General features: G+C 35.1%; 1 protein-coding gene across 2 annotated transcripts in view; it reads left to right on the forward strand.

Moving 5' to 3' along the window:
- LOC102515455 (angiopoietin-1) overlaps window positions 1-20,659 on the forward strand; it is an 84,146-nt gene extending 63,487 nt beyond the window's left edge. For both annotated transcript variants that reach the window (XM_032467640.1, XM_032467641.1), the window contains exons 7-8: window positions 7,603-7,733; window positions 18,392-20,659. In XM_032467640.1, coding sequence (XP_032323531.1) covers window positions 7,603-7,733; window positions 18,392-18,552 — 292 coding nt within the window. In that variant the 3' untranslated portion in view covers window positions 18,553-20,659. The remainder of the gene's footprint in view (window positions 1-7,602; window positions 7,734-18,391) is intronic.
- Window positions 20,660-27,412: the final 6,753 nt, after the last annotated feature.

The raw sequence follows: 27,412 nt of genomic DNA on the forward strand, positions 1-27,412 counted from the left end.
CTTCCTGCATAATGTTTTGTCTTAATGGCTGGTTGATTTTGGACTTGGGAGAAAAGATCGGTTCAATAAATCTCTGGTCATTTATAAGCCCAGGATACACGTGGACAGTGCTGAACTAAAAAGAATAAAATGTTTATCTTGAAGATGTTATTTTGAAAAAAATTAGAAAACATTATTTAACTAAGATAATTTTACATACTGGGAAAGGCTAATATAGGGCTCATCTTCCCTTGTGCTAAGATAAATTTATATTCTTCCCTTTACCTCAAGGCTTCCAGGCTTAGTGTTGCCACTGTGGAACTCTATATACTTAACAAAAAAGGGCATTTTACGAAAACAAATGATTTCCAGCTTCAAGTACTAATAGGAAAAAAAAAGAAATAAAAATCTATCGTATGCTTAGCATCTAAATAAGTTCATTGTCTGCTTTTTCACTTGTCGTTCCCAACATATTCAAGTGACTAATGGAATCCCCTTTATTTCTTATTTTTTTTGATATTAGATAACCTCAAAACTTAATTATGCTATGAGTTTCACAGCCCTTTTATTGAAAATATTCTCCTCATCCCTCTCCAAAAGTCCATGTCCTCCACATCCAAAACTAATCTCTTCCACTAAACTTTTTGAGCGGAACTGCATTTTTCCCTTACCCTTTTTCCTGCAATACTTATTATCTGCATACCTCCCAATGACCTCTTTATAACACCAAACAAATGTGTAGTCTTACTGGAAGTCTATAGTAAGGCAAATACTGTTTTCTCTATATATAGATTTACAAGAGAAACATTATTTTTACTTTCAGCAAAAGATGCTACCTATATCATTTATACTCAGTGCTAAAAGACATGCTCTGATATCTCTCTTTGCTGGTGCCCAGCCCTTTTCAAAAGTGCGGGGGGCAGGGCAGGGAAGGTGGTTAAAGCAGAGACAGCCCTGGAGCAGCAAGCAGAAGACATAACAGCGTTGGGAAACTATGTCAGATTGAGTCATTGCTACCAGGCTCTGAAAGAGAACCGTGGAGGTCATTTTGCATTTTCTTCAAGTGATTATGAAAAAGACAAACTAGTTCCATATGGTGGCGGGGAGAGAACTCAGAGCCAAAATAAAAATCTACTCAGCTTGTCAGGATGTAAGACCTTAAAGTTCTGATATCTAAGAGTCTGTCTGCTATTTAAAAGAGCTAAGGCCAAACTTTAATTTATTATACATGCAACTCCCGGTGCCTTGGGTAATGAAAGAGACTCTTGCCCCACCCTGAATACATGAAGATGTAAAGATGTGTATGGCAGTCTTTTAAGTAGACAAAATTAGTGAGAAGCTGGGTGCGTGGGATTAGGCTGCCTATTTTAATGAAAAGAAAGTTGTAGAATGACTTGTATGATATAAAAGTGTTATTTTAAGTGTTATTTTAAAGCCTTCTCTTCCATAACAGAACTCACTGTTGTCCTTCATTCATTAAGGAATGTAATTTATTCATTCTAGTTATTGAAATTTCTATAAGTGAAGGAAAAGGAGTAACTACATTTTCATCAAAAATGACTAGAAAATCATGACCAATTTTGGCATGCATCTGTGTTTCATTTTCCCGTCAGATGCTAATTGAAAAAATAAAAAATGCTGAAATTCTTTACAGTTACTGACCAATTGGTACTCATTAATGTTCTCCCCCTTTAATTAGGAAAAATTAGTTTAAAAGGATGAATACCATGATTTTGTTTTGTGGCTGCCTTTTTGGTCACATCTGACAGTATTCTGTGGAGTTTTGTGCTGCCGTTATTTTGGGGTTGGTTTTTGTTGTTGTTTTGACATCTTCCATATTTCTGTTCCTAAGCCAAATGCTTTGCTCTGGAATAACATTTGGTTTTTATCTCCTGTCACATCATCCTTCATGCAAGCCATGTCTACACTGGCTGAACACAAGAAATAAGTGTCCAGGATTCTCGTACTGTTATTTTGGGGGCTGTGTTCTCTCCAATGACTCACAGTTCAAGTCCCTTTTGCCATAATCAAATGCAAAGCTGACTTTGGCCCTTCTGTATATTGACTTTTCTTTTGTAAAGTGGTGTTCCATTAGCAGAATAGAGAAAGTCATGGATAGTTAATTATACACACTTTTCAACATGAACTAAAACCAGTAATAAAAAGGACCACATAAATATTCTGTTTGAGCCTCAATTCAAGTAAGTTTTCTTATCTGATTATAAAAAATACTTGACATTAGTGAATGGCCAGCCCTTAGTTTGCCCCCATGAAATAAGCAGCTATGATTGTTGACTTTGGGTCAACAATTGCTATTCTGTGCTAGGGTAAATAGTGGCTAAGAAAGAATGAGCCCCTCAACCACACAGAGTACCTATCCTTGACTATACAGTTGCTTTAGAATCCTTCCGGGATTCCACAGAGGCATAGTTGTCCTCATTTGTAAATTTCTTAAAATAATGTTGAAAAAAATTATTTTTTAAAAAATGCCATCTCTATTTCCCAGTGCAAGAGAATGACTCTTCCTTAAAAGAACGTAAGCAGCTCCCTGTGACATGCTAAGGATATAGACATGGGGAGATGAATTCTACTGTATATAAATTACAAGTTTTACTCAGCCTTGTGTGGTGAAAAGTCCACTATTCCTCAAAATGTTGGTCTCCTCTACTTTTTTTACTGAGATATAATTGACATATAACATTATATTAGTTTCAGGTGTACACCATAATTATTATATATATACATACATACATATATATATATATATATATATACACATACACATATATATATATATATTGCAGAGTAATCACCACACTAAGTCTAGTTAACATCCATCACCATACACAGTTAACATTTTTTTTCTTGGGATGAGAACTTTTAAGATCTATTCTAGCAACTTGAGGATATATAATATGGTATTACGAACTACAAGCACCATGCTGTACATTATATCCCCAGGACTTACTTATTTTGTAACTGAAAGTTTGTACCTTTTGACTGCCTACACCCATTTTGCTCTCCTCTCACTTCTACTTTTAAATTGTTGTAACCAATATGTCACAATATTTATATTGCGCTATTTTGGTACTCTTCTACATTTCTTGTTTTCAAGATCCCTAATCTGGGCAAGGCCTTAAGAAAATCTTTTACATCTTCATAGGCCTTTTTTTTTTTTTTTCTGCCTTCAAAATAATTTTAGCTGAAGAATTTACCTTAACCGTCTTTTAATTTTGAATTTGTTCTATGATATCAGCTGACTTGCACACAATACAAATAAATCATTCAATAAAATACAAGAACTAATAAGAATTAAGACATAGGCTTTCTTCATTTATTCTGTCTGTGTAATATATCAAACATGTTTTCATATCCTGGAGTCTCTGAGAAAATGAGAACAAAAACAGAATTGGAAAGATGAGGAAGGTGTACATGTACGTGTGTGTGTGTGTGTATTCTTTAATTATTTCTCTTGATTGACAAGGAAATGGGATTTTGAGTACCTAGCTAAATAAGATGCAAACTCTATCCTCTGAAAACATGAGCCAGGTATATTTTGGCTATTAGGGTTATTGATATTTGGTTTTGATTTTACTTGCTACCTTTAGCCTGTTTAAAATTAATTGCACCCATCATTAGTTCACATCCGTAATTTATTTATTTAGTGAACTTTGAACCTCTCTTAAGTATGAGACACTGTTCTAGATTCTGGTGATTCAAAGTTCAGTAAGACACAGCTTATGCCTTAAGGAGTTCATAGTTTACTATGAGAGAAGACAAGTAAAAAGACAACAACTAAAATACAGCACAGTGTTTCATCATAACGATAGCCACCTGATGTTCGAGGTCATACTTGAAGTGAATCTCAAAGGGTGCATATGAGTTCAGCAGCTGGAAAGACCTTCCAGGAAGAGGGGACAGAGAAATAAGACTGTGGTGCTTTAAGGGAACAAGCGTTTGGTTAAGTCTGGAGCATCACGTATGTGTGCGGGAAATAAGAGGTAGGAGGTGTGGGGTTGGTGTGGGAGAGAGTAGATGAGGGCTAGATCTTCAAAGTCCTCATAAACCACAGTTAGGGACTTGGCCTTTATCTTTATGTGCTGGGAGAACAACCAAGGGATTTTAACCAGAGTAGAGGAATGACGATGAGAGGCATGTTTTTGAATCAGCCACATGCAGAGTGGATTCTAGGGAGAAGCGTCAAGAGCAAGACTCAATAGTCAGACCAGTTAAAAGACTTTTTTAAAAAATACAGGAAGAAGCTGCAAGGACGAGAAAACTGACCTTCAAGTCTTGATTAAGTGGATCTGGAAAAAATGTCTCTTTACTCACAGATCCTAACGTACACCATTAATGAGACCCATGGAGGTGAAGGTCAGGACAAAACATTGTAGATGTTTATTGTATAATTTATTCCAACCCTAACGTATATACTTGCATACGTATTTAGAGATATATGAAGATACCCTTAAACTTGTGACAATTGATGATAAAGTCATAGAATAGCTTCCAAATGATGTTGGAGAAGAATATGTAATGGCTTGGAAAAATAGTCGTAAAATCATATATGAAAAGCATGTTATTAAAAGACATGTAAAGTATGATTTTATTTTCACTTATATTTATACATGAGGAGAAACCCTTTTAGGGGTACAACACTGACATAAGCAATTACTTCTAGATTGGTAGATGAGATGGGCCTGTGGGCAAAAACTTCACTTGCTTTGTTCAAAATTTTTATAGAATATGATCAGGTATTACACGTTTACTTAAATATAATTAATATTTTATATTTGGAGGGGAAAAACAAGGAAAAGTCTAAATGTATATAAACCATAATGTCGAGAGTAGCTGTATTTGGAGATGAGGTTTGGGTTGCTTTTTATTTTTTTCCTTTTGCTTTTCTCTACTTTCTAAATTTATAATTGTGCATTCCTATTGCCTTGGTAATACAAATAAATTATTGTAAATTATGAGGTTTAAGTTTAACCTTTATATAAAACTATAAACTATATTCAGTACATAGCAGTCACTCATTTACAACATTTGTGCTAAATAACCTACAAAAGACTGTGTAGAAAAATCACTGTGTCCTGGAAAGTTTATCCCCATTAGTGAGTTTAAAGCTACTACAGAGAAAATGGTATTTACATACCTTAAGTTAGTAAGAAGGAGAGTCATCAAAAATTATAGAGGATCCAAGAATCAGAGTTGGAATTAGCATCACTCGTCCAGGAATGCCTGTGCGCTAAGCTTACCCACTCCCAGTGAGGGGTGGGGGAGGGATTTCAGGCCAGCAGAATCAGAGCTCTACTTAATTTCGAAATCATTCATCTTCTTCCCCAGACTCCAATTCTGTGTTCACCAAACAAGATACTTTCTGATTAAAATTTGTCTTTCTGTGTGAAATTCTCTCTAAGGAGACCATGAGACCAGGCCCCCTATTTTGATGGTAAATGGAGACCTGACAAAATTCCCCCTTAGTTTTATGAGTATGTGTCTATCTCTGAAAGGATGAGAAAGTGATCAAATTAAAACTTCAGACCAGATTTAGAAGATGGTAAGGTCACCAGGTAACATGTCCCAGGACTCCCCTTGGTGACCTCTCACCTTACTTTCCCCTGGTGAAAACTACCTCCACATGGGCTGCCTGTAACCTAAACTGTGAATTCACACTTTAAAAATCTACAGTTTTGTATCACCAGTGACTTTTAGACTACCTCTCAGAGTTTTAAAATATAAGCTTATATGTGATAATTCAGTATCAGAAGCTTTTTGGCCCTCTGTTAACTACAGGTTCTATAAATTATTTAAACAAGACTTGAGTAGGATCTAATTATATATTTTGCTATGGCTAAAATTTCTGCAGAATATTTGTAAAATATTTTGGCATAATCATTATCATTCAACACTACTGTTATTTGCTAAAAATATTATTAACCTCACAAAATAATATTGAGACATATACCTATATTTAAGTGCAAACATAAGTCAAATATATATAGAAATATATATATATAGATCCAAATGTTAATTAATCTTTACTATTTTTTGTTGAGTAATTATATAGAATTTTGTTTAGAGTTAGCCTAGGTCCTAGCAGTGTCTCACATAGAGATTTAATCACCTAATATCTACACTGTGGGTGGCTGGGATTCATAAGTGATGCTCAGGCACAGAAGTGGTAACACACATGGATTTGAAGGGAATATTGCTAGATGATTTTGATGAAAGAGAGCAAAGGAATATCAGATGGAGTTAGAGAGAGGGGTAGGTTTCAACCAGAGTAGATCTTGAATATCAATCTGATGCCACTGACAACCTTAGTTTAGCTGTTCTGAGCCCTGAGGAACCATGAAGGACCTGAGCAAGTTTGTTTGTTCGAAGTGCCCAAATGGTTATGAAAGCAGCCTGTAGGATCCGTAGGAAATTAGCAGATGTCAGGGAACTACATTAGACCACTATTATGATTTGTCAACAAGTTTTTGAATTGTAGACCAGTATTCTTCAAAATGTTCTCTAGGACAGTCTGCAAAGAGTCATTTGAGATGCTAGCTTAAAACACAAATTTGTTGGCCTAGTGAATAGGTCTTTTTCAAAAATCATATAAAATGTAAATTTTATATAAGAAATGTCTCTAGAGAGTAAGGCAGGGTCTTTGAAGAATGCCATATTTGTGGCTTAAACAGTAGGGTTTTGAACTTCATTTTAGGAATACTACCAGAATGCAGACCCTCAAGGGCATGTCTTTCTCTCTCTTTTGTTTGCTGACATATCTTAAGCGCTTAGAATAATTTCTGGTATATAGTATGTGATCAACAAATATGTTTTTATTACAATAACTATTAAACCAACAAGTCACTCTTCTTACAAAATTATTATTATTTTAATAATAGGGTTAATATAGGGTGGGTGGCAGTATGGAAAGTGTGGGAGATGGGACTGCTGCACCTAACAGGGGAGGGCTACCTAATGATTAATAAGAGCTTGGATTTTAAAATCAACCATAGCTAAATTCCTGCTTACTTAGCCTCTGAGCCTTGGTTTACAAAATTGGAATATTGGTACCTGGATCACAGATTTAATATAAAAATCAAATTAAATAACAACTGGAAAGCATTTAGCAGAGTGCTTGGCATGGAGTAAGTCCTCTGTTTAGCACATCATCAATATTCAGTATTACCACAGTGATATGCTGTAGTGACACTCTACAAGGCATTTTTTGTTTAGGGATTAATACTTGTAGTAATAAAATAAACCTATTTCCTTTTGTGGATCTTGCATTATCAGAAAACCATATGAATTTGAGTATGCATGGTGAAATAACACCAAGCACACAGCCAGAGAGAATTTTACCTGTCTAATTTGGATTCTTTCCTTCCTTCCTTCCTTCCTTCCTTCCTTCTCTGTCTCTCTCCGTCTCTCTCTCTCTGTCTCTCTCTCGATCGCTCTTTCTTTCTTTTGGTTTAGGGAATCTGAGTCTCACAGCAGTTTGTTAGAAACGTTTAGTTCAGAGAAGGGAGAAAATTATGAAAAAGGCAAACATTCAACAAACAAGTCTTCTGGGTTCTGTTATTCTGTTGACTGGCTTATCTTTCCTTTTTTTTTTTTTTTAAACTTCAGGTTGTATTTAAAGGGTCACACTGGGACTGCAGGAAAACAGAGCAGCCTGATCTTACACGGTGCTGATTTCAGCACTAAAGATGCTGATAATGACAACTGCATGTGCAAATGTGCCCTCATGCTAACAGGAGGTAAGTCCTACAGGGCCATTCTCTAAGTTATGCTTCATTGGTTTGAGGCTTGAGGTTTCTTATCTGTGAGAAAGAACTATGATCTTCTGGTCAGGAAACTTAAAAGCAAGTCCCTGGAGATCATTTTCTTCTGCCCACTAATTTACCATATGTTCTTGTGCAAGACATTGCTAGCATATTTAGAGGTTTGCCTCCTCCTCCAGTATCTATGGTGGGAGTGTGCTAAGCTTGGTTCTGAATAAATTATTGAGCTGCTTAAAGTCAGTTATCTACCTTCTAAATACTTGATACTCATAGTGGCATGAAAAACAATTTGAGAATTCAGCATACAGAAAAAACAAAAGAACAAAATTTCTTACAAAATGCCTTATAACTGTGTAATAGAGTTTATTGACCATCCTATTGAAACAGATTAAGAAGAATAAAGAGGTGTAGCTAGATCTAAAGTTTACAATGCAGACTGGCTATACGGGGGCTGTATATTATACAGTATTGACCTCTGCAGGACATCTGAGCTGGCATAGGAGATACCGTTAAATAATGTTGTATCACTGAGTTAAACAGTGAATCTGTTTGCACTTTTAAAATATTTTCTCAACCTTCTGACTGTGTCAAAGAGAAATTCTCAATTTGGTGCTAACATATCTATAACACTTCTTCAGCACTTAGTAATAACCTTTCTAAGCAAAGAAAGAATAAACTCTTTGGCCTCAGGCTCAAGGCCTTGGTTAGGCAATGCGCCTATCTAGAATTTTAAAAGGTGATTTTATTTTAGTTTTATTGAATTTTATATCTACCTTTTATTATAGTATAGAGTACTGATTTCCTCTTTAAAGGAATGGTGTAAACTTTGCATAATTAAAAGTATTCACAATAGTTGACATTTAACAAATCATTGATTTAAAGGAAAATATTTATTAAATATTAACAAAAGCTATAAGTGCGTACGTATGGTAAACATCGGGAAGTTGCTACATGACTGACCAATGCTTGAGAAACACTGAGCTAAAACCTGATGGCAAATGATGTAGCTCAAAAATGTTATAGGCTCTGGCAAAAAAGTTTGCACCAAACACAATTGTCAAAGAAACTTTTTCCATTGTTTCTCCTCTCACAGTTTTAGTGTTGGTTTTCTCTCTTAATGGAATAGTAATCACTCCCACCTTCAACAAAACGTGTTTTCATGCTAGTAAGGAAAAAAACTCTTTAAAAAAAACTCTTATCATTTTACTTCCCCAAATACGATATTACTATCATTAATATTACATATTATTACATGTTATTGAATATGTTGTACTATTTTCCGTGAATTCCAAACCAACTCTGTGAGATAAGCAAGGTGAGAAACTCAAATCTCAAGTTTGTACATAGAGAAAACAAAAGTAAGTAAATGTTCACCATTGTATCCTTAACATCTAGCTCAGTAGATTGTGGCACATAGGAACTCAATAAAAAAATGTTGTGCATGAACAAATGAATTAACCTCTTTGCACCCTTAAAGTCACTTTCAAATTTTGAATCTAATGAAATGAATCATTAGGCTGACATTTTTCTTACCAGCTGATAAAACATGAAACAGTATAGAGGGAAGGTTCTGGAGAACTCTCCACTCCCAAACCCTCCATTACTACTACCACCAAATCACATCCCATTTTGATTCCCATCCACTCCACTTGTAGTGACATCTTTTCAACATGAGACCAGCCCTAGTATTACCAAAGCCAACTTGTAAGGATGCTGTCTCTATCATATCCTCTCCTTAAGCTTTAAACATGCCATTTTGGCATAACATTCAACCTCATCAAATAGTTAAAAGTTTTCTATATGCAATTTGATGGTCTCCTCCCCCAAAACAGTTGTTACAAATTTAGAATATTTTTTTAGATGATACCCACAGGTTAGGTTTTGAAATTTTTTCCTGAAAGAAAATATTACTTACTTTCTTGATCCCATAAATGGAATTGTCAGCAACTTTATACAAGGACAAAAGAAATCTGTCCAATTTCCTGCTCATTTTAATACTGAAATACTCTTCATTTTCTCCATGTCTGTTTTTACAGACAATTTTTCTAACCAAGTAAATACAACATATGAAAGACCAATGGTAAAATCTTTCCAATGTTTCCAATATGTTCATATTCCTGTCATAATAATGAAAACATAGAGCAAAGCAAAAAGAAGAATGCATCTCTTGGTTGTCGATGAGAAAACTTCTTTGCTCAGATTTGTGGTTTTACTTCTGCTTCAGATGATTGAATTTTGTCATGTTCTTTCATCCATAATCATTCTTGGCCTGCCTCTTACTCACTAATAAACACATGTTGGGGAGAGAAAATTTCCACTTATTGCCTGGGCTAGAACAGTCTAAGTAAATGTGTTTTTGTAATAAACGCCATTACCCTATCAAATATCCTTTTGAAAGAATCCAGGTCTTGCAAAGCTATTCACTCTGCACAACTAAAATGTGGAATTTAGATAGCTAAGAACTGGAGAACATAAGGATGAATGTCAGTGACAGTCTGGGTAACTTGAGTATTGCCTGGAACTTATGTCCTACTTAGCTACCCCCCACCACCATTTATTCTCTGTCATAGTTTCCCTTAGAGCCATTTTCTCCATCTGATGATTTTTCCTTTCTTCTGAAAAATTTTGTTATTTGGACTTTTTGAATATTTAAAATAGTTTCTTAAAAGCAGAGAGGTTTCATACTCCTTGAAACTAATAATTCTTAGTTCTCTGTCATTATCAATTAAAGCTTTGTTTTCTCTTGTTTATTTATATATTTTCCATTGTTTCTTCTAAAAAGAATTAAGGATAAAGTAAGATTTACTGTCTGCTAACTGTCCTAAATAGTTTTCTTCAAATACATGGGGGTATTTTAGTTGGAGACTGTGGTATTATTGTTACCCTTATCTGTCAAAGACTGAACAACAGGAGATAGGCTTAATTGAAAGCAGAAGATATCTCAGCTATATATAAGGTACAACATTTTGATCTTTCTTCCTTCTTTTCTAACATCCTAACTTCTTAACTTTTCTTCTGTCAATTTAACATTATTTTTTAATGAGTAACTATTAAAAGAGTCAACTACTATTGGAAAAATAAACAAGATAGAATTGAGCTTGTATCTATTGAGGGAGACCATCAACAAAAAAGTAAACAAACAAATAAAAAACACAATTTCAAGCTACAAAAAGTTTAGGGACAAAATATAACATGTGACAGAGTTATTGGAGGAAGCGGGAAGCGATTTTAGATGGAGTGTCCAGGGATCAAAGGCTGGAATGAGTTGCTGGGAAGGATTGTGCATTTCTAGTTATGGATACCTTCAAGAAGAGAATATAAAGTTATTTACCTGAAAGACTTTACTTATGCACATTCCTCTAATTGTGGGTCTAGATAAAATTATCTTGTGTTTTCTTCTGGTTCTGTGATTTTATTATTCCAAGTACTCATTGTGGCTGCAGTAGGGAAGAACAAGTAATATTATTTTTCAGTGCATGGGTTGTAGTTCATAGTACATTGCTGAGTGGAAAGGAGGTATAGCAGAATGAGAAATCACATTTGCATAAGTCAAGAAATAGATACCACAGTGTTTTATACCTCCTTTCCCAGAAGCATATGTACTTTACATCCAATTTAAATATTGAGTAAAATGCATCCAATTTAAATATTGAATAAAATACATCCAATTTAAATATTTAATAATTTTTATGTTTCATTGAACATTTCTTATGGGACTAGACCATATAGTTCAAGGTCAAAATTACCACACACATTTTCTGTGAAACTGACATTAGCGATAATTTGTCGGCATACATTTATAAGCCAGAAATATCTGTGCTCTTTGATTTCATTGACCTTAGGAAAATTTAAGTTTTCTCCTTAAGTTTCCCTCTTTACATAGGATAGTATGACAAATATGTATATTTCAGTAATAGGAGGGATAAATTTAACACGTGATTATAGAAAATATTTTCTTAGTCCCACAAGAAAGCTCTTATTGTCCCCTCCTGAGCCCAAGGAAAGGATTCAGTTTTTTTAAAACTTAATGTTTTATATATTATTTAACATTTAAGAAATGACAATGTAATATCATTCAATGAATGCATTTGTGCATGTCGATTCATTGTATATAAACCTAAATGTGCAAAAAAAATCTATGACTAAAATTATGAAAATAAAAACATTTCTCATTAGGTTGTCACATTCAAAGCAAATGTACATTCAAATAAAACATGGTCTTTGGTAGCAAATTAGCATTCTTCAGAATAAGTTTTTCTAAAAGTATGTTAGAACTACAATTGCTAAAGTTTGCCAACCAAAAAAAAAAAAAAAACTAACAAAACATGGTATTGCTTTACATTCTTTACTTACCTTTTCTTTCAACACAATTTTCATATTTGGTATATAATATAAAAACTATGTGAAAATGTGACCTAACCTTCTGCAGAAAGAATCTGTTGTGTTAGAAACTCCAGTCTTCTTTCCCACGCATAAACTATGTCAGCCAACAGACAAGACTTTGCTAAAGCTAACAAAGGATATTTCTCAGTTCAATTCTAAGAGACGGAATGAAGCCATACACATAAATTTCTTAGTACACCCTAGTACACTCAGATGCTGGCAGCAGAGAGTTGATAAATGTTTACCTTGCCTGCTATATAATCTTGAAGAAGACAAAGAAAATGAAAGAAATTAACAGCCTCTCCAACTGGTTGAAGTGACAAGATCTTTGGGAAAATATAAACATCTTAGAGTTGTTAATAACCCAGGAAGGATGTGCTAACCATTGTCAGGTAACTGGCATTCCCCAGGTTTTAAGGCAAAAATGTTGAGAGAAAAGATCCATGTGGATAATTTAAGATTGATCACAGAACTCTATATTGCATGACTTTATTTCTAAGCAATTTCTTATTTAGTACATAATCTCTAAGCCTATTCCACAAAAATGTACATTCCTTGAAGGCAAGGACTTCTTACTCTTCACCACTGTATTCTCAGTGCCTAGCATAGTGTCTGGCACATAGGATATGCTCAGTAAATATTAGTTAAATGAATGAATATGCTTTCAGAGACTCTGAAAGGACATTGTGAAATCACAAATGATCTTGATGAGAAGACATAAAAATAAATCAACGTGAGTACGAATGTGACTCTTTCCTGAACTTAGATTTAAAAAGCATAAGTATGTGTACATGAATTTGCATGCTCACACATGGAACAAACGGATGAATATTGAAGACTGGGACTGAATTTTAAGAATAATCAAACCCCAGAAAACTAAAGTCCAAATTGGAAAATTTTGAGTATTGGCTTTGTAATTTTCAAATAAATTTGAACATCCTAAGTGCAAAATTAGGATTATATTCCTATTTTCTGGGGAGAACTTTTCACTTACTGGAAAAAGAACAAAGAATATCAGAAAATACATTTTAAAAGGTAAGTTTGGAAAGTGATTCAGAACTGGTATGCCTGTAGCACCAGGTTGCCACCAAAGGTTAATAAATTTACAGTGGATAAGAAATAACCAAACACTTAGTGTTGTTTATATTTTACACTAGTAATAAATAATATAGTGGATATTTATTGCACTCAGTGTATAACAGGCATTTTTGCATTATCATAAATTATTTATATTTAAGAACTTATATGATGCTTTTACAAACCCTTTGAAATAGAGATCTTTGGCAAGAACTGAGATATGAAAGAGTTAGATAAGTTGCCAAAGGTCATGGAATTAGTGTCAGAGGTAGGATTTGAAGGCAACCTCCAGATAAGCCATTACCTTATCCACTCCTTTTACTGCCACTCTATAAAGGAATGGCATTCAAAGTCAAGAATTTAGATCTGTTTTATTGTTTGTAGCACATTTTCCTGATGATTTCCTCACTTAAACATGGTTAAAAGTGAAATGAAGTCCAAGGGAGGAAAGAGACAGTAAGGGAATACCTAGAGGACTTAAATGAATGCAAGATTACTGGCCAGGATAAACAACTTTTTATCTATGGAACAAAGAGAAGAGAAAGGGAAAAAAGCCACGTCCTTGACTCGAAGTAGGTATAGTATGAAATGACAGAGGGAACACAGACCTCCAGAAAGGTCCTTTGCCTCCCACAATAAGAACATGCTGCTGCTCCTTGAGGCTAGTTATGGGGAAGGCCGACTTTGTACACGTGAACTTGGCCCGTGATTTTCATGATGATCCCATTGATAACGATGGCACCAATCAGTTTTTCTAGCCCCATCCTTAGTGATAAAAGAGGACAATTCTTCTCTGTGCAACTTATTTTGCATATTGCTGATTAGAATGCATGCATTGAAAAATGAATGAAAGAAACTCGTAACAACAGATGTATCTTTTAATTTTGCTGTGCTTTTTACCTTGGAAAAGAAGCATTGAGAGACATTTTGTTTAGGATCAGAAGAATTTGAGAGTAAGGTTTCCTGACTTTCAAATAAATTTGAACTTCCTGAGTTCAAAGTTTAGAATTAAGGTCCTGTTTTCTGGGCAAAGTTTCACTTATTGGTGATAAAATGTGAATTTTCTGCCTCAAAGATAAAGGCTTAAATGATTTTTAAAGGCCTAGGAAGCCCAGGATAGTTATTACAAAACTAAATTTTAATGAGTTAAGTGTAAATGAATTAGAAACATGCATCTCAGATTTCTTATTAAAATATACATGAGGTTACAGGTTACGAAGAAAAATGCTTGGCAAAGTACATCTCAGCAGTTGCCAGTCTTAAAACATTTGAGACATTTTATCAGTTGTCCCAACAGCAGATGGAAGCTGCTGCTTTCTTCCATTCTTTGCTTGCATCACTGAGTTCTTTTAAGCTTAAAGTGCCTTTTTCTATATTAACTTCTTTAACATATTGCTCATCTGTCATTCCCAGGCACTTACAGAACAAAGCACAAAGTTAATATTTCTCCAGGATTATAGAGGGTATAATTCAGCTATCTGGTTTCTTTATCATGCAAACCTAGACATCCTCCTTTATTTGTTCACAAGGACACCTCAGTCTATGCAAACTCTGAGTTCTGAGTACCCATGAGTACGTATGATTATCTATGAATGCCAAAGAGTACATATAAGTGACCAGGAGTCTGTTATGCTTTTGCTTGCTTTCTATAAACCACATCTCTTCAGGATTTATGCTTAAAAGACCTGGTAATGCTTAATTTTTTCAAAGAGAGGTAGAAAGTGGGCAAACAAATATTTGATACAAAGAAATTCCTTGCTTGTTTTAATGCATGTGTCAGAGAAAACAGAGAATACTCGCTTGTACAGAAATAACTATTTTTGCTACCTTAAAGTTCAGAGTATTTCTTAAAAGACACTACAACCCTGTCATGAGAAATAATTGCCCTTTCATTTCATTTTCTACCATCTTAATTTATAATTATTATTTTCATCAGTTGCTCTTTAATACTCCATAGTGTTCATGGCTCACTGGTCTTAAGATAAAGAGATAATCAAAAACCTTAACCTCTGATTTCCACATGAAGTTAAAACAAATCACTGAAAACAAAACCAATATTAAGCACTTAAATGCCATATCTTTACAATGCAAGCATGGAACAACTGTACTCATTTGGGTCCAAATTATTTTCGTATTTCTCTAATTAACCCCACCAAGCAAATAAGGAAATATGTTGGCCACTGATAGCCTTCATTATTAAATCATTATAGTGCCCCATAGGACATAATCCTTTTTGTTCCTGCTCTAAAACTTCTGCCTGCTTCCTAGATAACTTAAAAAAGCACTTAGATAGGATTTTACAGGTTCTAATAGTGCACCATTTTATTTTATACCTGCAACTGTGCTGTAAAAGTGGTTAATCAGATACATATAATCTACATCTTATGAATGAGGGGTAAGTGGCTGTGTGACATTGGAAAATTTCCTTAAACTATCTGAGCATCAGTGTCTGCATTATGGTACTTGCCATACCACCTAAGGCTGTTTGGGGAATAAAATGAGAGAATGCATATAAATATTTTAGCAGAGTCCCTGACACATGTTAACTGTTCAATAAATATCAAATACTGTTTATACTATTGCCTAAGGTTCCTTGGTTATTAATTGGTGAAGTCAGAATTCAAATTCTGGGTCTTCTAATTTCTGGTCTAGTGCCCTCTACACTCCACATTTGCCCACAAGAAAATTTCTAAACATATAATAAAAACCTCCATGTTCTCGCTCCTGTTTAATGTGCTAGCCCTGCATTCGCCAACCCCTGACCCACTGGCAGTCCAGCCAAGCCAAGCTGCTTGGCAGGCACTCTCTCCTGCTCTCCCAGGGTACTTACTGTCTTTAGAATCTCTTTCTGTCCAGTGAACTTACACCCATCTTTCAGGATCCAGCTCCTTTTTTGTCTGTTTCTCACATTAAGAGTAAGTTCCATGAGGGCAAGGACCACGAGTCTTGTTGAGTGTTGTGTGACAACACTTCATGATAATTACAGTGTAGAATGAATAAAGAAAGAAAAAATGAGTACAGTAAACATGGATGTTATATATTCAAATGTCTATCAAATATAGCCTTTTTAGTAAATTAGACTAATCCAGACCATAGAGGCTTTAGGAGGAGAGTCAGTCTGTCAGTAAGCCTGTAGTCTCTGCCAGTCATGTGTTAAGCAAACTATTAGCTGCCACACGAAGCGTAGGAAATACAGACCGTGGCTTTTCATTGCTCTTAGGATAATGAACAAAGGACCATGTGATTTAGTCTTCAGACCCTCTCAGCTTCAGGCTACTATTTCTCTTGTTAACCCTGACCTGGCCATATTCATCTTCTTTCAATGTCTTCAGAACGCCATTCTTACCACAAACATTACCCCACTTTGGTCATTAGAAAAGATACACAAGATCAATTTATCTGATTCTCTCATGTGCCCTTACTGTTTCTTGTCTCTTTCCTAAGCTTGCAAGTTTCCCAGTGAATGTATCCTTTAGCCTGTGCCCTTCATTGCCAGGCTTCTGTTGCAATAGACCTCTGTCTTCCCACACTCTTCCAGAACTCTTATGATTTTCTATAAACCAAACAAAACCACACGCTTTTACCCTAAGTATCCTAATGTTAACTTGGAGGATCATTCTATGATTTGTAGTAGTTCCCAACAATAGAATAACTGTGTTTGCTTTAGAGACCATGGTGGATATTTGAAAGACTATGAAAGGTTCATTAACATGATGGAAGAGTGCCTCAAGAAGGTCATAGAAAAGGAGGAGAAAGTTAAAATACCGAAGCAATCAAGTTGAGTTTCATTTTGTCCTCTGAGAGTCTTACGGGTAAATAAATTCCCTAGAATTAGAATGTCTTTTGTAATATAAATAGCATATTTTTACTAGTTGTACTTACAAAAATAATTTTAAAGGAATTAATCTTAAGGAAAAAAATGTGGAATTTTACAGTTTCCTCCTTCCTTGCCAAACAAGAACCTTCTTGGCCCTCATGTTTTGACTGCATTAACATCTATGTTGTTTGCATGCAGTTGGTAAAACAGCATTGAATACAGTATTTTTCCAAATTCATCGACATACCTTTTCCCTAGTATGAATTGGTGATTGATACAGCTTGTTATGCCTCTACTATGACTTCATAAACACAAACCAGCTATATTCATTTTCCAAAATTGAAAAATGAGAACTAGCTTTTCTCCATTTAACTTTTTCTAAAGTTTCTGCAAGATGTTGCTCGTATTACAGTTAAACATCAGCTGTACAGCTTTCTCTTTCTTTAGCTATTAGTCCCTTAGGTATAACTCTGCAATCAAAGGGAGGTCAACTGTATCCAAATACAAATATGCCAGAATGTCTCTGCATTAATCTCTCCCTAAAGATTTCAATAGTGTTACTTCAGGAGAGGGAGAAAAAGTACTATGTTTTATCTAAAAATCTAGGAATTTGATTTATGGAAAAAAAAAAAGTACTGAGTTATCCTTGCAGAGAGCTATGTGAGCATAGGATCTCTTGTTACTCATCGTTCTTCTTTTTACTAAGTTTAGAAAGATCTTAAACAGTCACAGAAAAAAATACTACTATATAGGAATTATATGGCTACTATTGAACACTTCCCATATTGCTATGAACTACAGAGAGAGAAGAGCAATTCAAATTCATTGTCATCTCCCAGTATCCATTAATTTCAGAAGCAGCTGAGGGCCAGTTCTTGGTAAAATAATGAAGTAGGTGGAGAACATCTTTCTTTCTCTTTAGATGTCAGTTGTCTAAGCTGCTGAAGTTCATCACTAATAGTTAATCTATTTCCAATAACAGGCTTCAGGTCGAATGCCTCTTAAGAGTATCTGCATTTTTCCGTCCTTCTTATAAATTCAGACCTGTCATATATCATATCTTGAAGCTCAGATGCTCCCCATCCTTACAATGGGAAATGAGTCCCAGTGGAGTGACCCTGAAAGCTGATTTTCATGAGAGCATTTTTCTCTCCCACTTGTTTGTACACTGTCTAAACTGGATGCCATTTGAAACAATTTCACTACCAAGAAGATATTTACTAAATACCTCCTGTTTGCAAATAATCACAAGTATGAAGGCTTCCCCTCAGTTACTGGCATTCATTTCCAAATTTTCCATTTACTTATAATTGTTTCTTCCCCTTCTTCTCTCTTTCGTTATTAACTAATTTTTCAGGCTGGTGGTTTGATGCTTGTGGCCCATCCAATCTAAATGGAATGTTCTATACAGCGGGACAGAACCATGGAAAACTGAACGGGATAAAGTGGCATTACTTCAAAGGGCCCAGTTACTCCTTACGTTCCACAACTATGATGATTCGACCTTTGGACTTTTGAAGGCACAATGTCAAAAGCAGTTCTGAAAACCACAAAGAATTCTGGAGAGGCCACCAGATGAGAAACTGCTTGAAAACTTCTGAAGCAAACAATATTGTCTCCCTTCCAGCAACAAGTAGCAGTTATGTGAAGTCACCAAGGTTCTTGACTGTGAACTTGGAACCTTTTGAGTTCACTGAAGTCTCTACTTGGGATGACTGTGTTCACGCGGCTTGACTGTAGAGAATGCCACTCACTGTCATGCTTTAAAAAGGGAAGAAACTGTTCAGCTTGCTGTGCTTCAAACTACTACTGGATCTTGTTTTGGAGCTATAGTAGCCAGATGATAAATATGGTTTATTTCATATAAGACTGAAGAAAAAGAAGAAGAGAATGAACAACAACAACAAAGAGTACACATGAAGAATAAAAACAGGCCTGCCATAATCCTTTGAAAAATATGTATTACACCAGTGAAATGGTGTTATTTCTACACAAACCTACTAACAATAAGTTTGTACTATTGCACAACTTTAATAAAAGTTCAGGAAGAACAGCATTGCCCTCTGAGTTGGTTAAATGTTAATGGATTTCAGAAGCCTAATTCCATAATCATATTTACTAGTTGATTTCAGTTAACCCGTCTTCAAATGTAAACTATAAAGAATTAGAGTGCATGAAGAATAGCAGCATGAGGTAGAAACACACTCGATTACTGTTTAATTTTTTGATACAGTTTTCAGAAAAAATGAACATAATCAAGTAGGGACATATGAGGTGAAAAATTATCCCCCCATGCTACAGTTTTAATTTACTTAAAAAAACTAATTGACTGATAATATAAATATATTTATAGCCTGAGTAAAGTCTAAAGAATGTGAAATATATCATCAAGCCCTTAAAATAATATACATGCATTTAATATTTTCTTTGATATTATACATGAAAGCAGTATTTTAGAGTGTATGAAGCTGAAATAAAATCAAGTAAACTGGAACAATTCATTTTACAGTATCTTCTTGCATGTGCACACTTAAGGGTAACTCCATTATTTTTAAGATAATGATCTTTAATTCTTCACCCTGTTATTTCATGCTAATTTAATTTTTTCCTAATTAACTGAAACTTGCTTTCCAGATCACCCTGTTCCAGTTTCTATAAAAGATACACTTTGAAGTCTATGAAAAATAAAAGAAGAATTATAAATATCATTGTACATAGCATGTTTATATCCACAGTAAACCTAATAGCTGTTTAATCTCCAACATTGTCCTCAGTTGATGCAAATAAACATGTTTTCAAAAAAATCCACTTAACCACTTTATGAAATATATTATTTCTTCATATTTTTCTCCCTTGGACTCTGTTTTCTTAGGCAATTTCTGATTTTTATTAATTATTGTTAGTGGAGAAAACTGACAAACCTTTCTGTTATATTTTAAGGAAAACATACAAAAAAAGAAAATTAATCATAATCACCTGACTAAGAAAATTCTAACTGGTAGCTGCTATAAATCTCTTAATGAAAATATTCCTATGGGATTGTCTATTTTAAGTGAATTTTGGGCACAGATTTGTGTGGCAATTTAAATTTACTACAATACTTTATCAAGAAGTGCTTTCTGCCTTTAAGTGTGCAAGGTTATAAGAGTGAATAGTTTTATCAAACCTTGAGGTACTACAAGATAATAAAATTGAAATCCATATTGGGTCTCCTTTCTTAGAAAAATAGAAGTTGTTATCAGGTCAACAACACCAATTTTATACTTAGTGACTTGATCTATTATGCCTTTGTGGCTTTCTTCCATTTGAGAGAATAAAGCTACTCATGTTTTAAAGAACTTATTCTTTAAAGTTTACCATCAAATGTTTATACTTTTGTGTGTGTGTACAACCCTGTTTTGCCTTATAGGTGATACTTGAAGGTAGTCCACAGTTTTTCTATTCCTGGTGACTCCTTCATAGTACCGTTTAGCCTCTCCTTCTAAAAATCTTCTTGATTGTTTTCATTTAAGTGAATGAGTGAGTGAGTGTTTTGTTCCTTTGTGTTCCTGCAGATTTTTCTTTCCCAGCCTTTTGATAACTAATACTATTTCCCAACTCATAAAGAAAAATAAAATGAAATAATGGGGAAAAAAAAAGAAACTATGATATTTACTGTTTTGTTACCTGGGTTTGAAAAAAATAATATTTCCAATTATTTATAATGAAGCAGTATAAAATGTTTTATGACTCTATTATGTACATTGTGTTATGCCTACATGTTGGTAGCCATTTAACATGTATATCCTTTGCATTTAATTATTTCAGAATAAGATAATTAGGTAATAGGATTTTGTCTTTAAATTTTTATGTTAATTAAATTCATGTGTTTTCTATGCCAATTTCTTCACATCAGTCACAACTTTATTTGATTTAAATAAAATTGAAAATAACATATTTGTGTAACTCCATCTCATTTTAAATATTTTACAAGTTTTAAAATTAGAGATCTACGAAAGTATGGGTTCCCTGCATGGGGGGGATCTGCTAAATGAACTAAAGGGATCTACTAAATGAACTCAATCTTTGAAAAATCTTTTAGTCTTGGATATGATAAGAAAGCTTAGCTCCATTAGAATGTTAGATCAAAGCAGGGGGTCTGAGTGCCACATCTCTACTGTATGATTGTTATGTCCCATCAATTATTATTATTTTAGATTTCTTAAGTATTCTTTTTTTATTGAATGAAAGATTCTTTAAATTTTATAGTGCTTTACAATTTTCAAAAGTTTCACACATGTAATTTCATATAATCCCATAATAACTCTTTTTTCCCCCTACCCTTATATTGCCCCTCCCCACTTCCCTCTCCCCACTGGTAATCACGAGTTTGTTTTCTTTATCTGTGAGTCTGCCTCTTTCTTGTTACTGTCACTAGTCTGTTGTATTTTTCAGATTCCACATGTAAGTGCTATCATACAGTATTTGTCTGACTTGTTTCATTAGCATAATTTCCTCCAAGTCTATCCTTGTTGCTGCAAATGGGAAAATTCTATTCTTTTTCATGGCTGAATAGTATTCCATTGTATGTATACCACATCTACTTTATCCATTCACCTGTTGATGGACACTTAGGTTGTTTTCATATCTTGGCTATTGTAAACAATGCTGCTGTGTGCATGTATCTTTTCAAATTAGTGTTTTTGGTATTTTTGGATATATATCCAGGAGTGGAATTGCTGGGTCATGTGGTAGTTCTATTTTCAGTTTTTTGAGTAATATCCAAACTGTTTTCCACAGTGACTGCACCAATTTATATTCCCACCAATAGTGTGCAAGGGTTCCCTTTTCTCCACCTCCTCTCCAACATTTGTTATTTGTAGACTTTTTGATGATAACCATTCTGACAGGTGTAAGGTGTCTTTGTAGTTTTGATTTGCATTTCCCTGATGATTAGTGATGTTGAGCATCTTTTCGTGTGCCTGTTGGTCATCTGAATTTCCTATTTGGAAAAATAACTATTCAGGTCTTCTGCCCATTTTTAAATCAGGTTGTTTGTTTTTTTAACATTGAGTTGTATGAGCTCTTTATATGTGTTAGATATTAACCTCTTATCAGTCATATCATTTGCATATATTTTCTCCCATTCAGTAGATTGTCTTTTCATTTTCCTGGTTTCCTTTGCTATGCAGAAGCCTTTACGTTTAATTAGGTCCCATTTGTTTATTTTTGCTTTTATTTGCTTTAAGCTGTCCTGTCAGTCATTAAATGACGGATTATTATATGACAATTGACAATAAATTCTGGGAACTCGATATGGAATAATTGGGTGTATTTTGAATATCTGAGTTTGGTATAAAAGTGAAAGAGCGTAACGGAGATGCTTCTGGCCCTCCTTGCCTATTCCTACCAGCTGTCTTATTGATTCAGTCCCTGTAAGGAAGTTTCTTACCTTTCCCCTTGATTCTGTTCCCATTGCTACTGCATTGATTCAAACTTTCATTAACTTCCACCTGACTAGAAAAGATCCTCTTTCTCCTATCCGCTGCTTCTGTTCATTAGCCCCATAACCACACAAGCTTATTCTTAAAGTCAGACTTCTCAACATGTTTTTTCCCTCCTCAGAGCCCTTAGATGTTGCCTCACTATTGCCTGAATTTAAAATAAACATGTCAGGTTTACCCCAGCCTGCATCACCAGACTGCCCCATTCCATCTACTCAGTATTACAGTCAAAATGGAGAAGCCTCTGTGGTAAACTAATTGCAGAAATGGCCCTTATCCTTCCCCCTTCCTCATGCATTCCCTTACATTGTGACTTTGTAGCACATCTCATCCAGAGATGGTTCTATTTCCTCATCCCTTGAATAGCCATTCAAGGCTTGAGACTTGCTTTAGCCAATAGAATGCAGAAGTGCCAGTGTGCCACTGCTGAGCCCAAATCTCAAGAGCCATTCAACTCCATCTTACCTCTGCCAAGAGAAAAAGCCCAGGATAGCCTAATGGAGTATTAGAGACCACAGGAAAAAAGACTGAGTTTACTAGGTGAGACCATCCTAGTTCAGCCAACCCTTAGCTGACCCACCAGATGACTCCAGATACGTAAGTGATCTCAGCTGAGTTCAACTGAGCCTGGCCCAGATCAGCAGAACTACCCAGCTAACATGCATAATCATGAGAAACAATAAGGGTTTGTTGTCTTGAATCTCTATATTTTGGGGTATTTTGTTAAACATCATTATTGTAGCAACAGCTAACTGACACAGAGTGATACAGCCCCACCCCACCCCGACTCACACACATAAGATTTTTATGCATCCTGAAGTTTCAGAACCGCTCCCTAAGATGATGTTCTCTTCCTCCAGATGGGCAAAAGTTCTAACAATCCTCTATAGTGCTCAAAATATTAACTGCTTCGTGACAGGTTTTCTGATTGATGCCTTCTATTAACTGACACTCTCCACTCACTTACTCTTACAGCTCTTAATACATTTTGTTTGAGCTTTGTCTATATTCCCTACCATTTTGTAGGAGCCTATCTCATCAGTTTTTAAATTCTTCACAGAACCTAGTAGATCTTGTTATTTGTTGAATGGAATTAGACTGCCCTGAAAGATTAAGAAATCTCTTATATCTATATAAAATCAAATAATCATAGATTTGAACACTACCTTAAGCCATTTGTTTTCAGACTTTAAACTAAGCCCATTCTCCTCCAGAAAAAAAGAGATGTTCAAATTTAATCATTTTAGTTACCTCAGAAATTCACTTCATTATCAGCTTTGCTGGAACACAAATGTTTTGTTGATTGAGGGAGGTCTACATGCTTCCTTTAATTTAAAATTATGTGAATAATGAGGTGTACTCTTGAATAGTAATTATGCATTTTTATTACACATTTATTATTGTTATTATTATTTTAATGTAAGATAATGATTTTGAATTTAGATATATTTGGGCATCTAATTTTTAGCCCTAGATTTAAGGTTCAGCTGCAGCCTCTTTTTTCTAGTTGATTTGGCTCTTTCAATAAAAGAAACCTCTTCTAATTCAAGGTCAGTATTTTCTCATGTATTCCTCTGATTATTGATTTATTGATTACTTACTATATCTGTCATTGAGGTTATGATAGAGAGCAAAATTTGAAGATTCCTAGCAAAAACTGATATTAAACAAGTCATTACATGTCTTTTATTCCTTCAAGAAAGAATGCAGTAGACTCAATCCCAAATGACAGTAATGGGTAGTGACAGTAACTCCCAGAGCTTTGTCTTTCAACCCCAGACAAACTCTCTCAAATTCTGATACATTAACTCTAATCAAAATATGAAAGGATATTTTGTTTTGTTTTGGTGGAGAAGAGAATGACTGCTAATATCATCTTTTCCAGGTGAGCTCCTACTTCATTCACTCATAAGACTGCTCACCCTCCTGCTCATCCATCTACTCACCTTGGCCCTCAGGGAGAGTCCATGTGCATATCGTGATGGTGGGAGCCAGGAGGGGTACCATTAATAGCTGTTTCTTCCACAGAACTGAGACTACCTTACCTAAGTTCCTCTTACATAAATTAAATTTAGAAATACATACATGCTTCCTATATATGCTGTAAGGAACCAGAACTGACCTTTTAAAAGGGTACTAAAACATGGTAAGTTAAATAATGAATTTAAGAGAAGATATTATAAGCAGGCAATATTCATTTGTGTGCACTTTAATACTATGTCTAAATATCAAAACAGTGATATGAAAGATTAGAGAAGAAAATTATTAAGGCTTTAAATTAATTTGAACATTTCCATTAGGAGAAAGGTATAACTGTAATATTCATAATGAGTTGCAAGTTTGTTTAAGCTGCAATGAGAATACTGAAGTAAGGTGATTAAGTGCTGAAGGTCGTGTTGTTTATAGTTGTGTATAATAACAATGTATGTAAGGAAAACAAATGAGTGATGACTACTCAATAGTAAATTTTATATGTACATGTTTTTATATTTAAAGAAATATGTAGGCCTCCCTCAATTTACACAATACATTTCATAGAAGATGGTGTCTGAGCTTTGTTTTGAAAGTTTATTGGGAGTTTGCAGAGAGACAGAGGAGGAACTGCAAAGGCATAAATGTGTCAGAAGGCATGGAGTTATGAGGAACCCCAAGTCGTTTAGTATGAATGGACTGTAAAGTTTATTTGCGAGAGGGGCAGCAGGAAATGAAGCTCGAGATAGGGCTACATAACACAGGACTTTATGTCATTCCTAAGCTTAGGTATTATTTTCTTGTTAAAGGGAAACAATGAAGGGTTTTGCACACTTTAGAAAGACTATACTTGCTGCAATTAGTAGATGCATCATAAGGAGGTGAAACTGGAGAAGTTTGAATCAGTGAGGACACTATTATACAAGTCTGTTAGGATGAGGCCCTGAACCATACAGCAGTACAATAAGGGATGGACTGGATTAAGTTGAATTTTGAGAGGTTTTAAGGAAAAATAATTTAAATAATTCAATGATTAGATGGAAGATGGGGAAAGGGTCAAGGTCATTCCAAATTTTTGTCTTGATTCATAGGTAGAAGATGGCACAAATGTCCAAAATAGGGAACACAGATTTGGGGGAGTGTCTAATGAGTTTAATTTTATACTTTGAGTTAGAGATACTAGTGAGTCAAGCTTGACAATAGGATATATTGACTCTGAGCTCAAGCAGGATTAAAGTGGAAGGTAGTGGACTCTATGCTACCCAAGCAGAAATTAAAATTTCTAGATGAGATTACTTCAAGAGAGTATATAGTGAAATAGATCTCAGTGAAAATTTTGATGGAACATAAAAATCTTAAGGAGCAGGTAAACAAAGAGAATTCAAAAAGAAGACAAGAAATTACAGCTAGATAGATAAGAGAAAAATCACTGAGAGGGAAGGAAGTCATAGAAGTCGGGCGAGTAGATTGCATCTAGAATCAGAGATGACTAACTCACCATAGAGGGTGAGGGCATTATGATTGAAAAGTATGCATTGAATTTGGCATTCAAGGGGCCATTGGTGATTTTTGTGAGGGCAGGGTTAGAGGTGTAGGGGTTAGACTCCAGATAGCAAGAGGGTTGTAAATAAATGGAAGGTAAGAATGAGTGGAAAATTAGAGTTCAGATTCCTCCCTATTTAGAATGACTTCTAGAACACCGTTACAGGCTGGGGACTCATTAGAAATGCAGAATCTCAGACCACACCCCACTACTGAAATAGAATCTTCATTTTACAAGATCCTCAGGTGACTCTTAGGGACATTAAAGTTTGAGCAGCTTTGGTTTAGATCAGACTTTCAAAAGATGGCTGAGAATGGAAGACGATAGGGAGGAAACTAGAGGGACAGGAACAAGGATAGGGATGGTTTTTAGGATGACAGATGTGTGAATGTACCTGCAGGCTAAGGAAAATGAGCCTGTAGAGGAGCTGAGGCTGAAGGAAGGAACATAAAGAACGTGGGATTGAGTTGAGCCAGCAAGAGGAGGCTTAGTTTGAATAGGAGGAGAAACATCTTTTCCTCTAAGAGAAAGAGACTGAAATACCACTGAGCAAACAGCCAGTTAATGGCTTCTATTTTACAGAGGAAGTGGAAGGGAAGGAAACTTTATGAGAGTGCAAGCAGTTCAATTAAACAGTGTTTGAAAATAGGTTTGGAAAAACCACTTGAGGAAATGGGAGAGCTAAAAGTCCAGAGGAGCTATACAACTTTACCAAGTGCTTATAACGGTTTAACTGAGATTGGGAATCATGAGTGTGAACAGACTAATACACTTTTCCCAGTGATTTTCATATGTGTGAAAATAATGAAATAAATAACCTCACCTAAAAGCCCACTCTGCCGCACCTAGGTCACTTTGCAGCACCCAGTGCCCACTGCAGCCTACAGCATTTGTGCCTGTGAACGTTCACACCCAGGAAAAATCATCTCCTCTTTGAAGTCCACCCAACTCCCCCTAAATTCATTTACTCACCCTTCTTCTATGCTCTCATGGTATTTTACTTCTACTTATGTTACAAGGTTTTCAGTTTGACTTGTGTTCCAGTCAACTATGAACAGATTTGTTCTCTGTCCAGATAATGAGCATTGAGGGTCAGGGATCATATTTAATTACTTTTTGTCTTACTAGAAAGTAACATTGTGCCTAGAACATTCTTGAAACACAAGTAAGTGTCAGGTGATTTGCACTGTCTTTTTCTGTTCCAGACTATAACTTGAGTTCTTGTTCTGTGTCTTATTTTACTTTGTGTTTGCAGGAGCCAGTATAATATGAAGACAGCTTAGATGGTAAGTAAAGGTTGAGTTGGTGAGTGGGTGGGTGGAGCGATAGACAGACACATGACACATGAGTGAAAACTGCGGGAACTCAAAAATGATCTATA

Source organism: Camelus ferus, chromosome 25 (genome assembly GCF_009834535.1).
Source record: "Camelus ferus isolate YT-003-E chromosome 25, BCGSAC_Cfer_1.0, whole genome shotgun sequence".
Lineage (NCBI taxonomy): Eukaryota > Metazoa > Chordata > Mammalia > Artiodactyla > Camelidae > Camelus > Camelus ferus.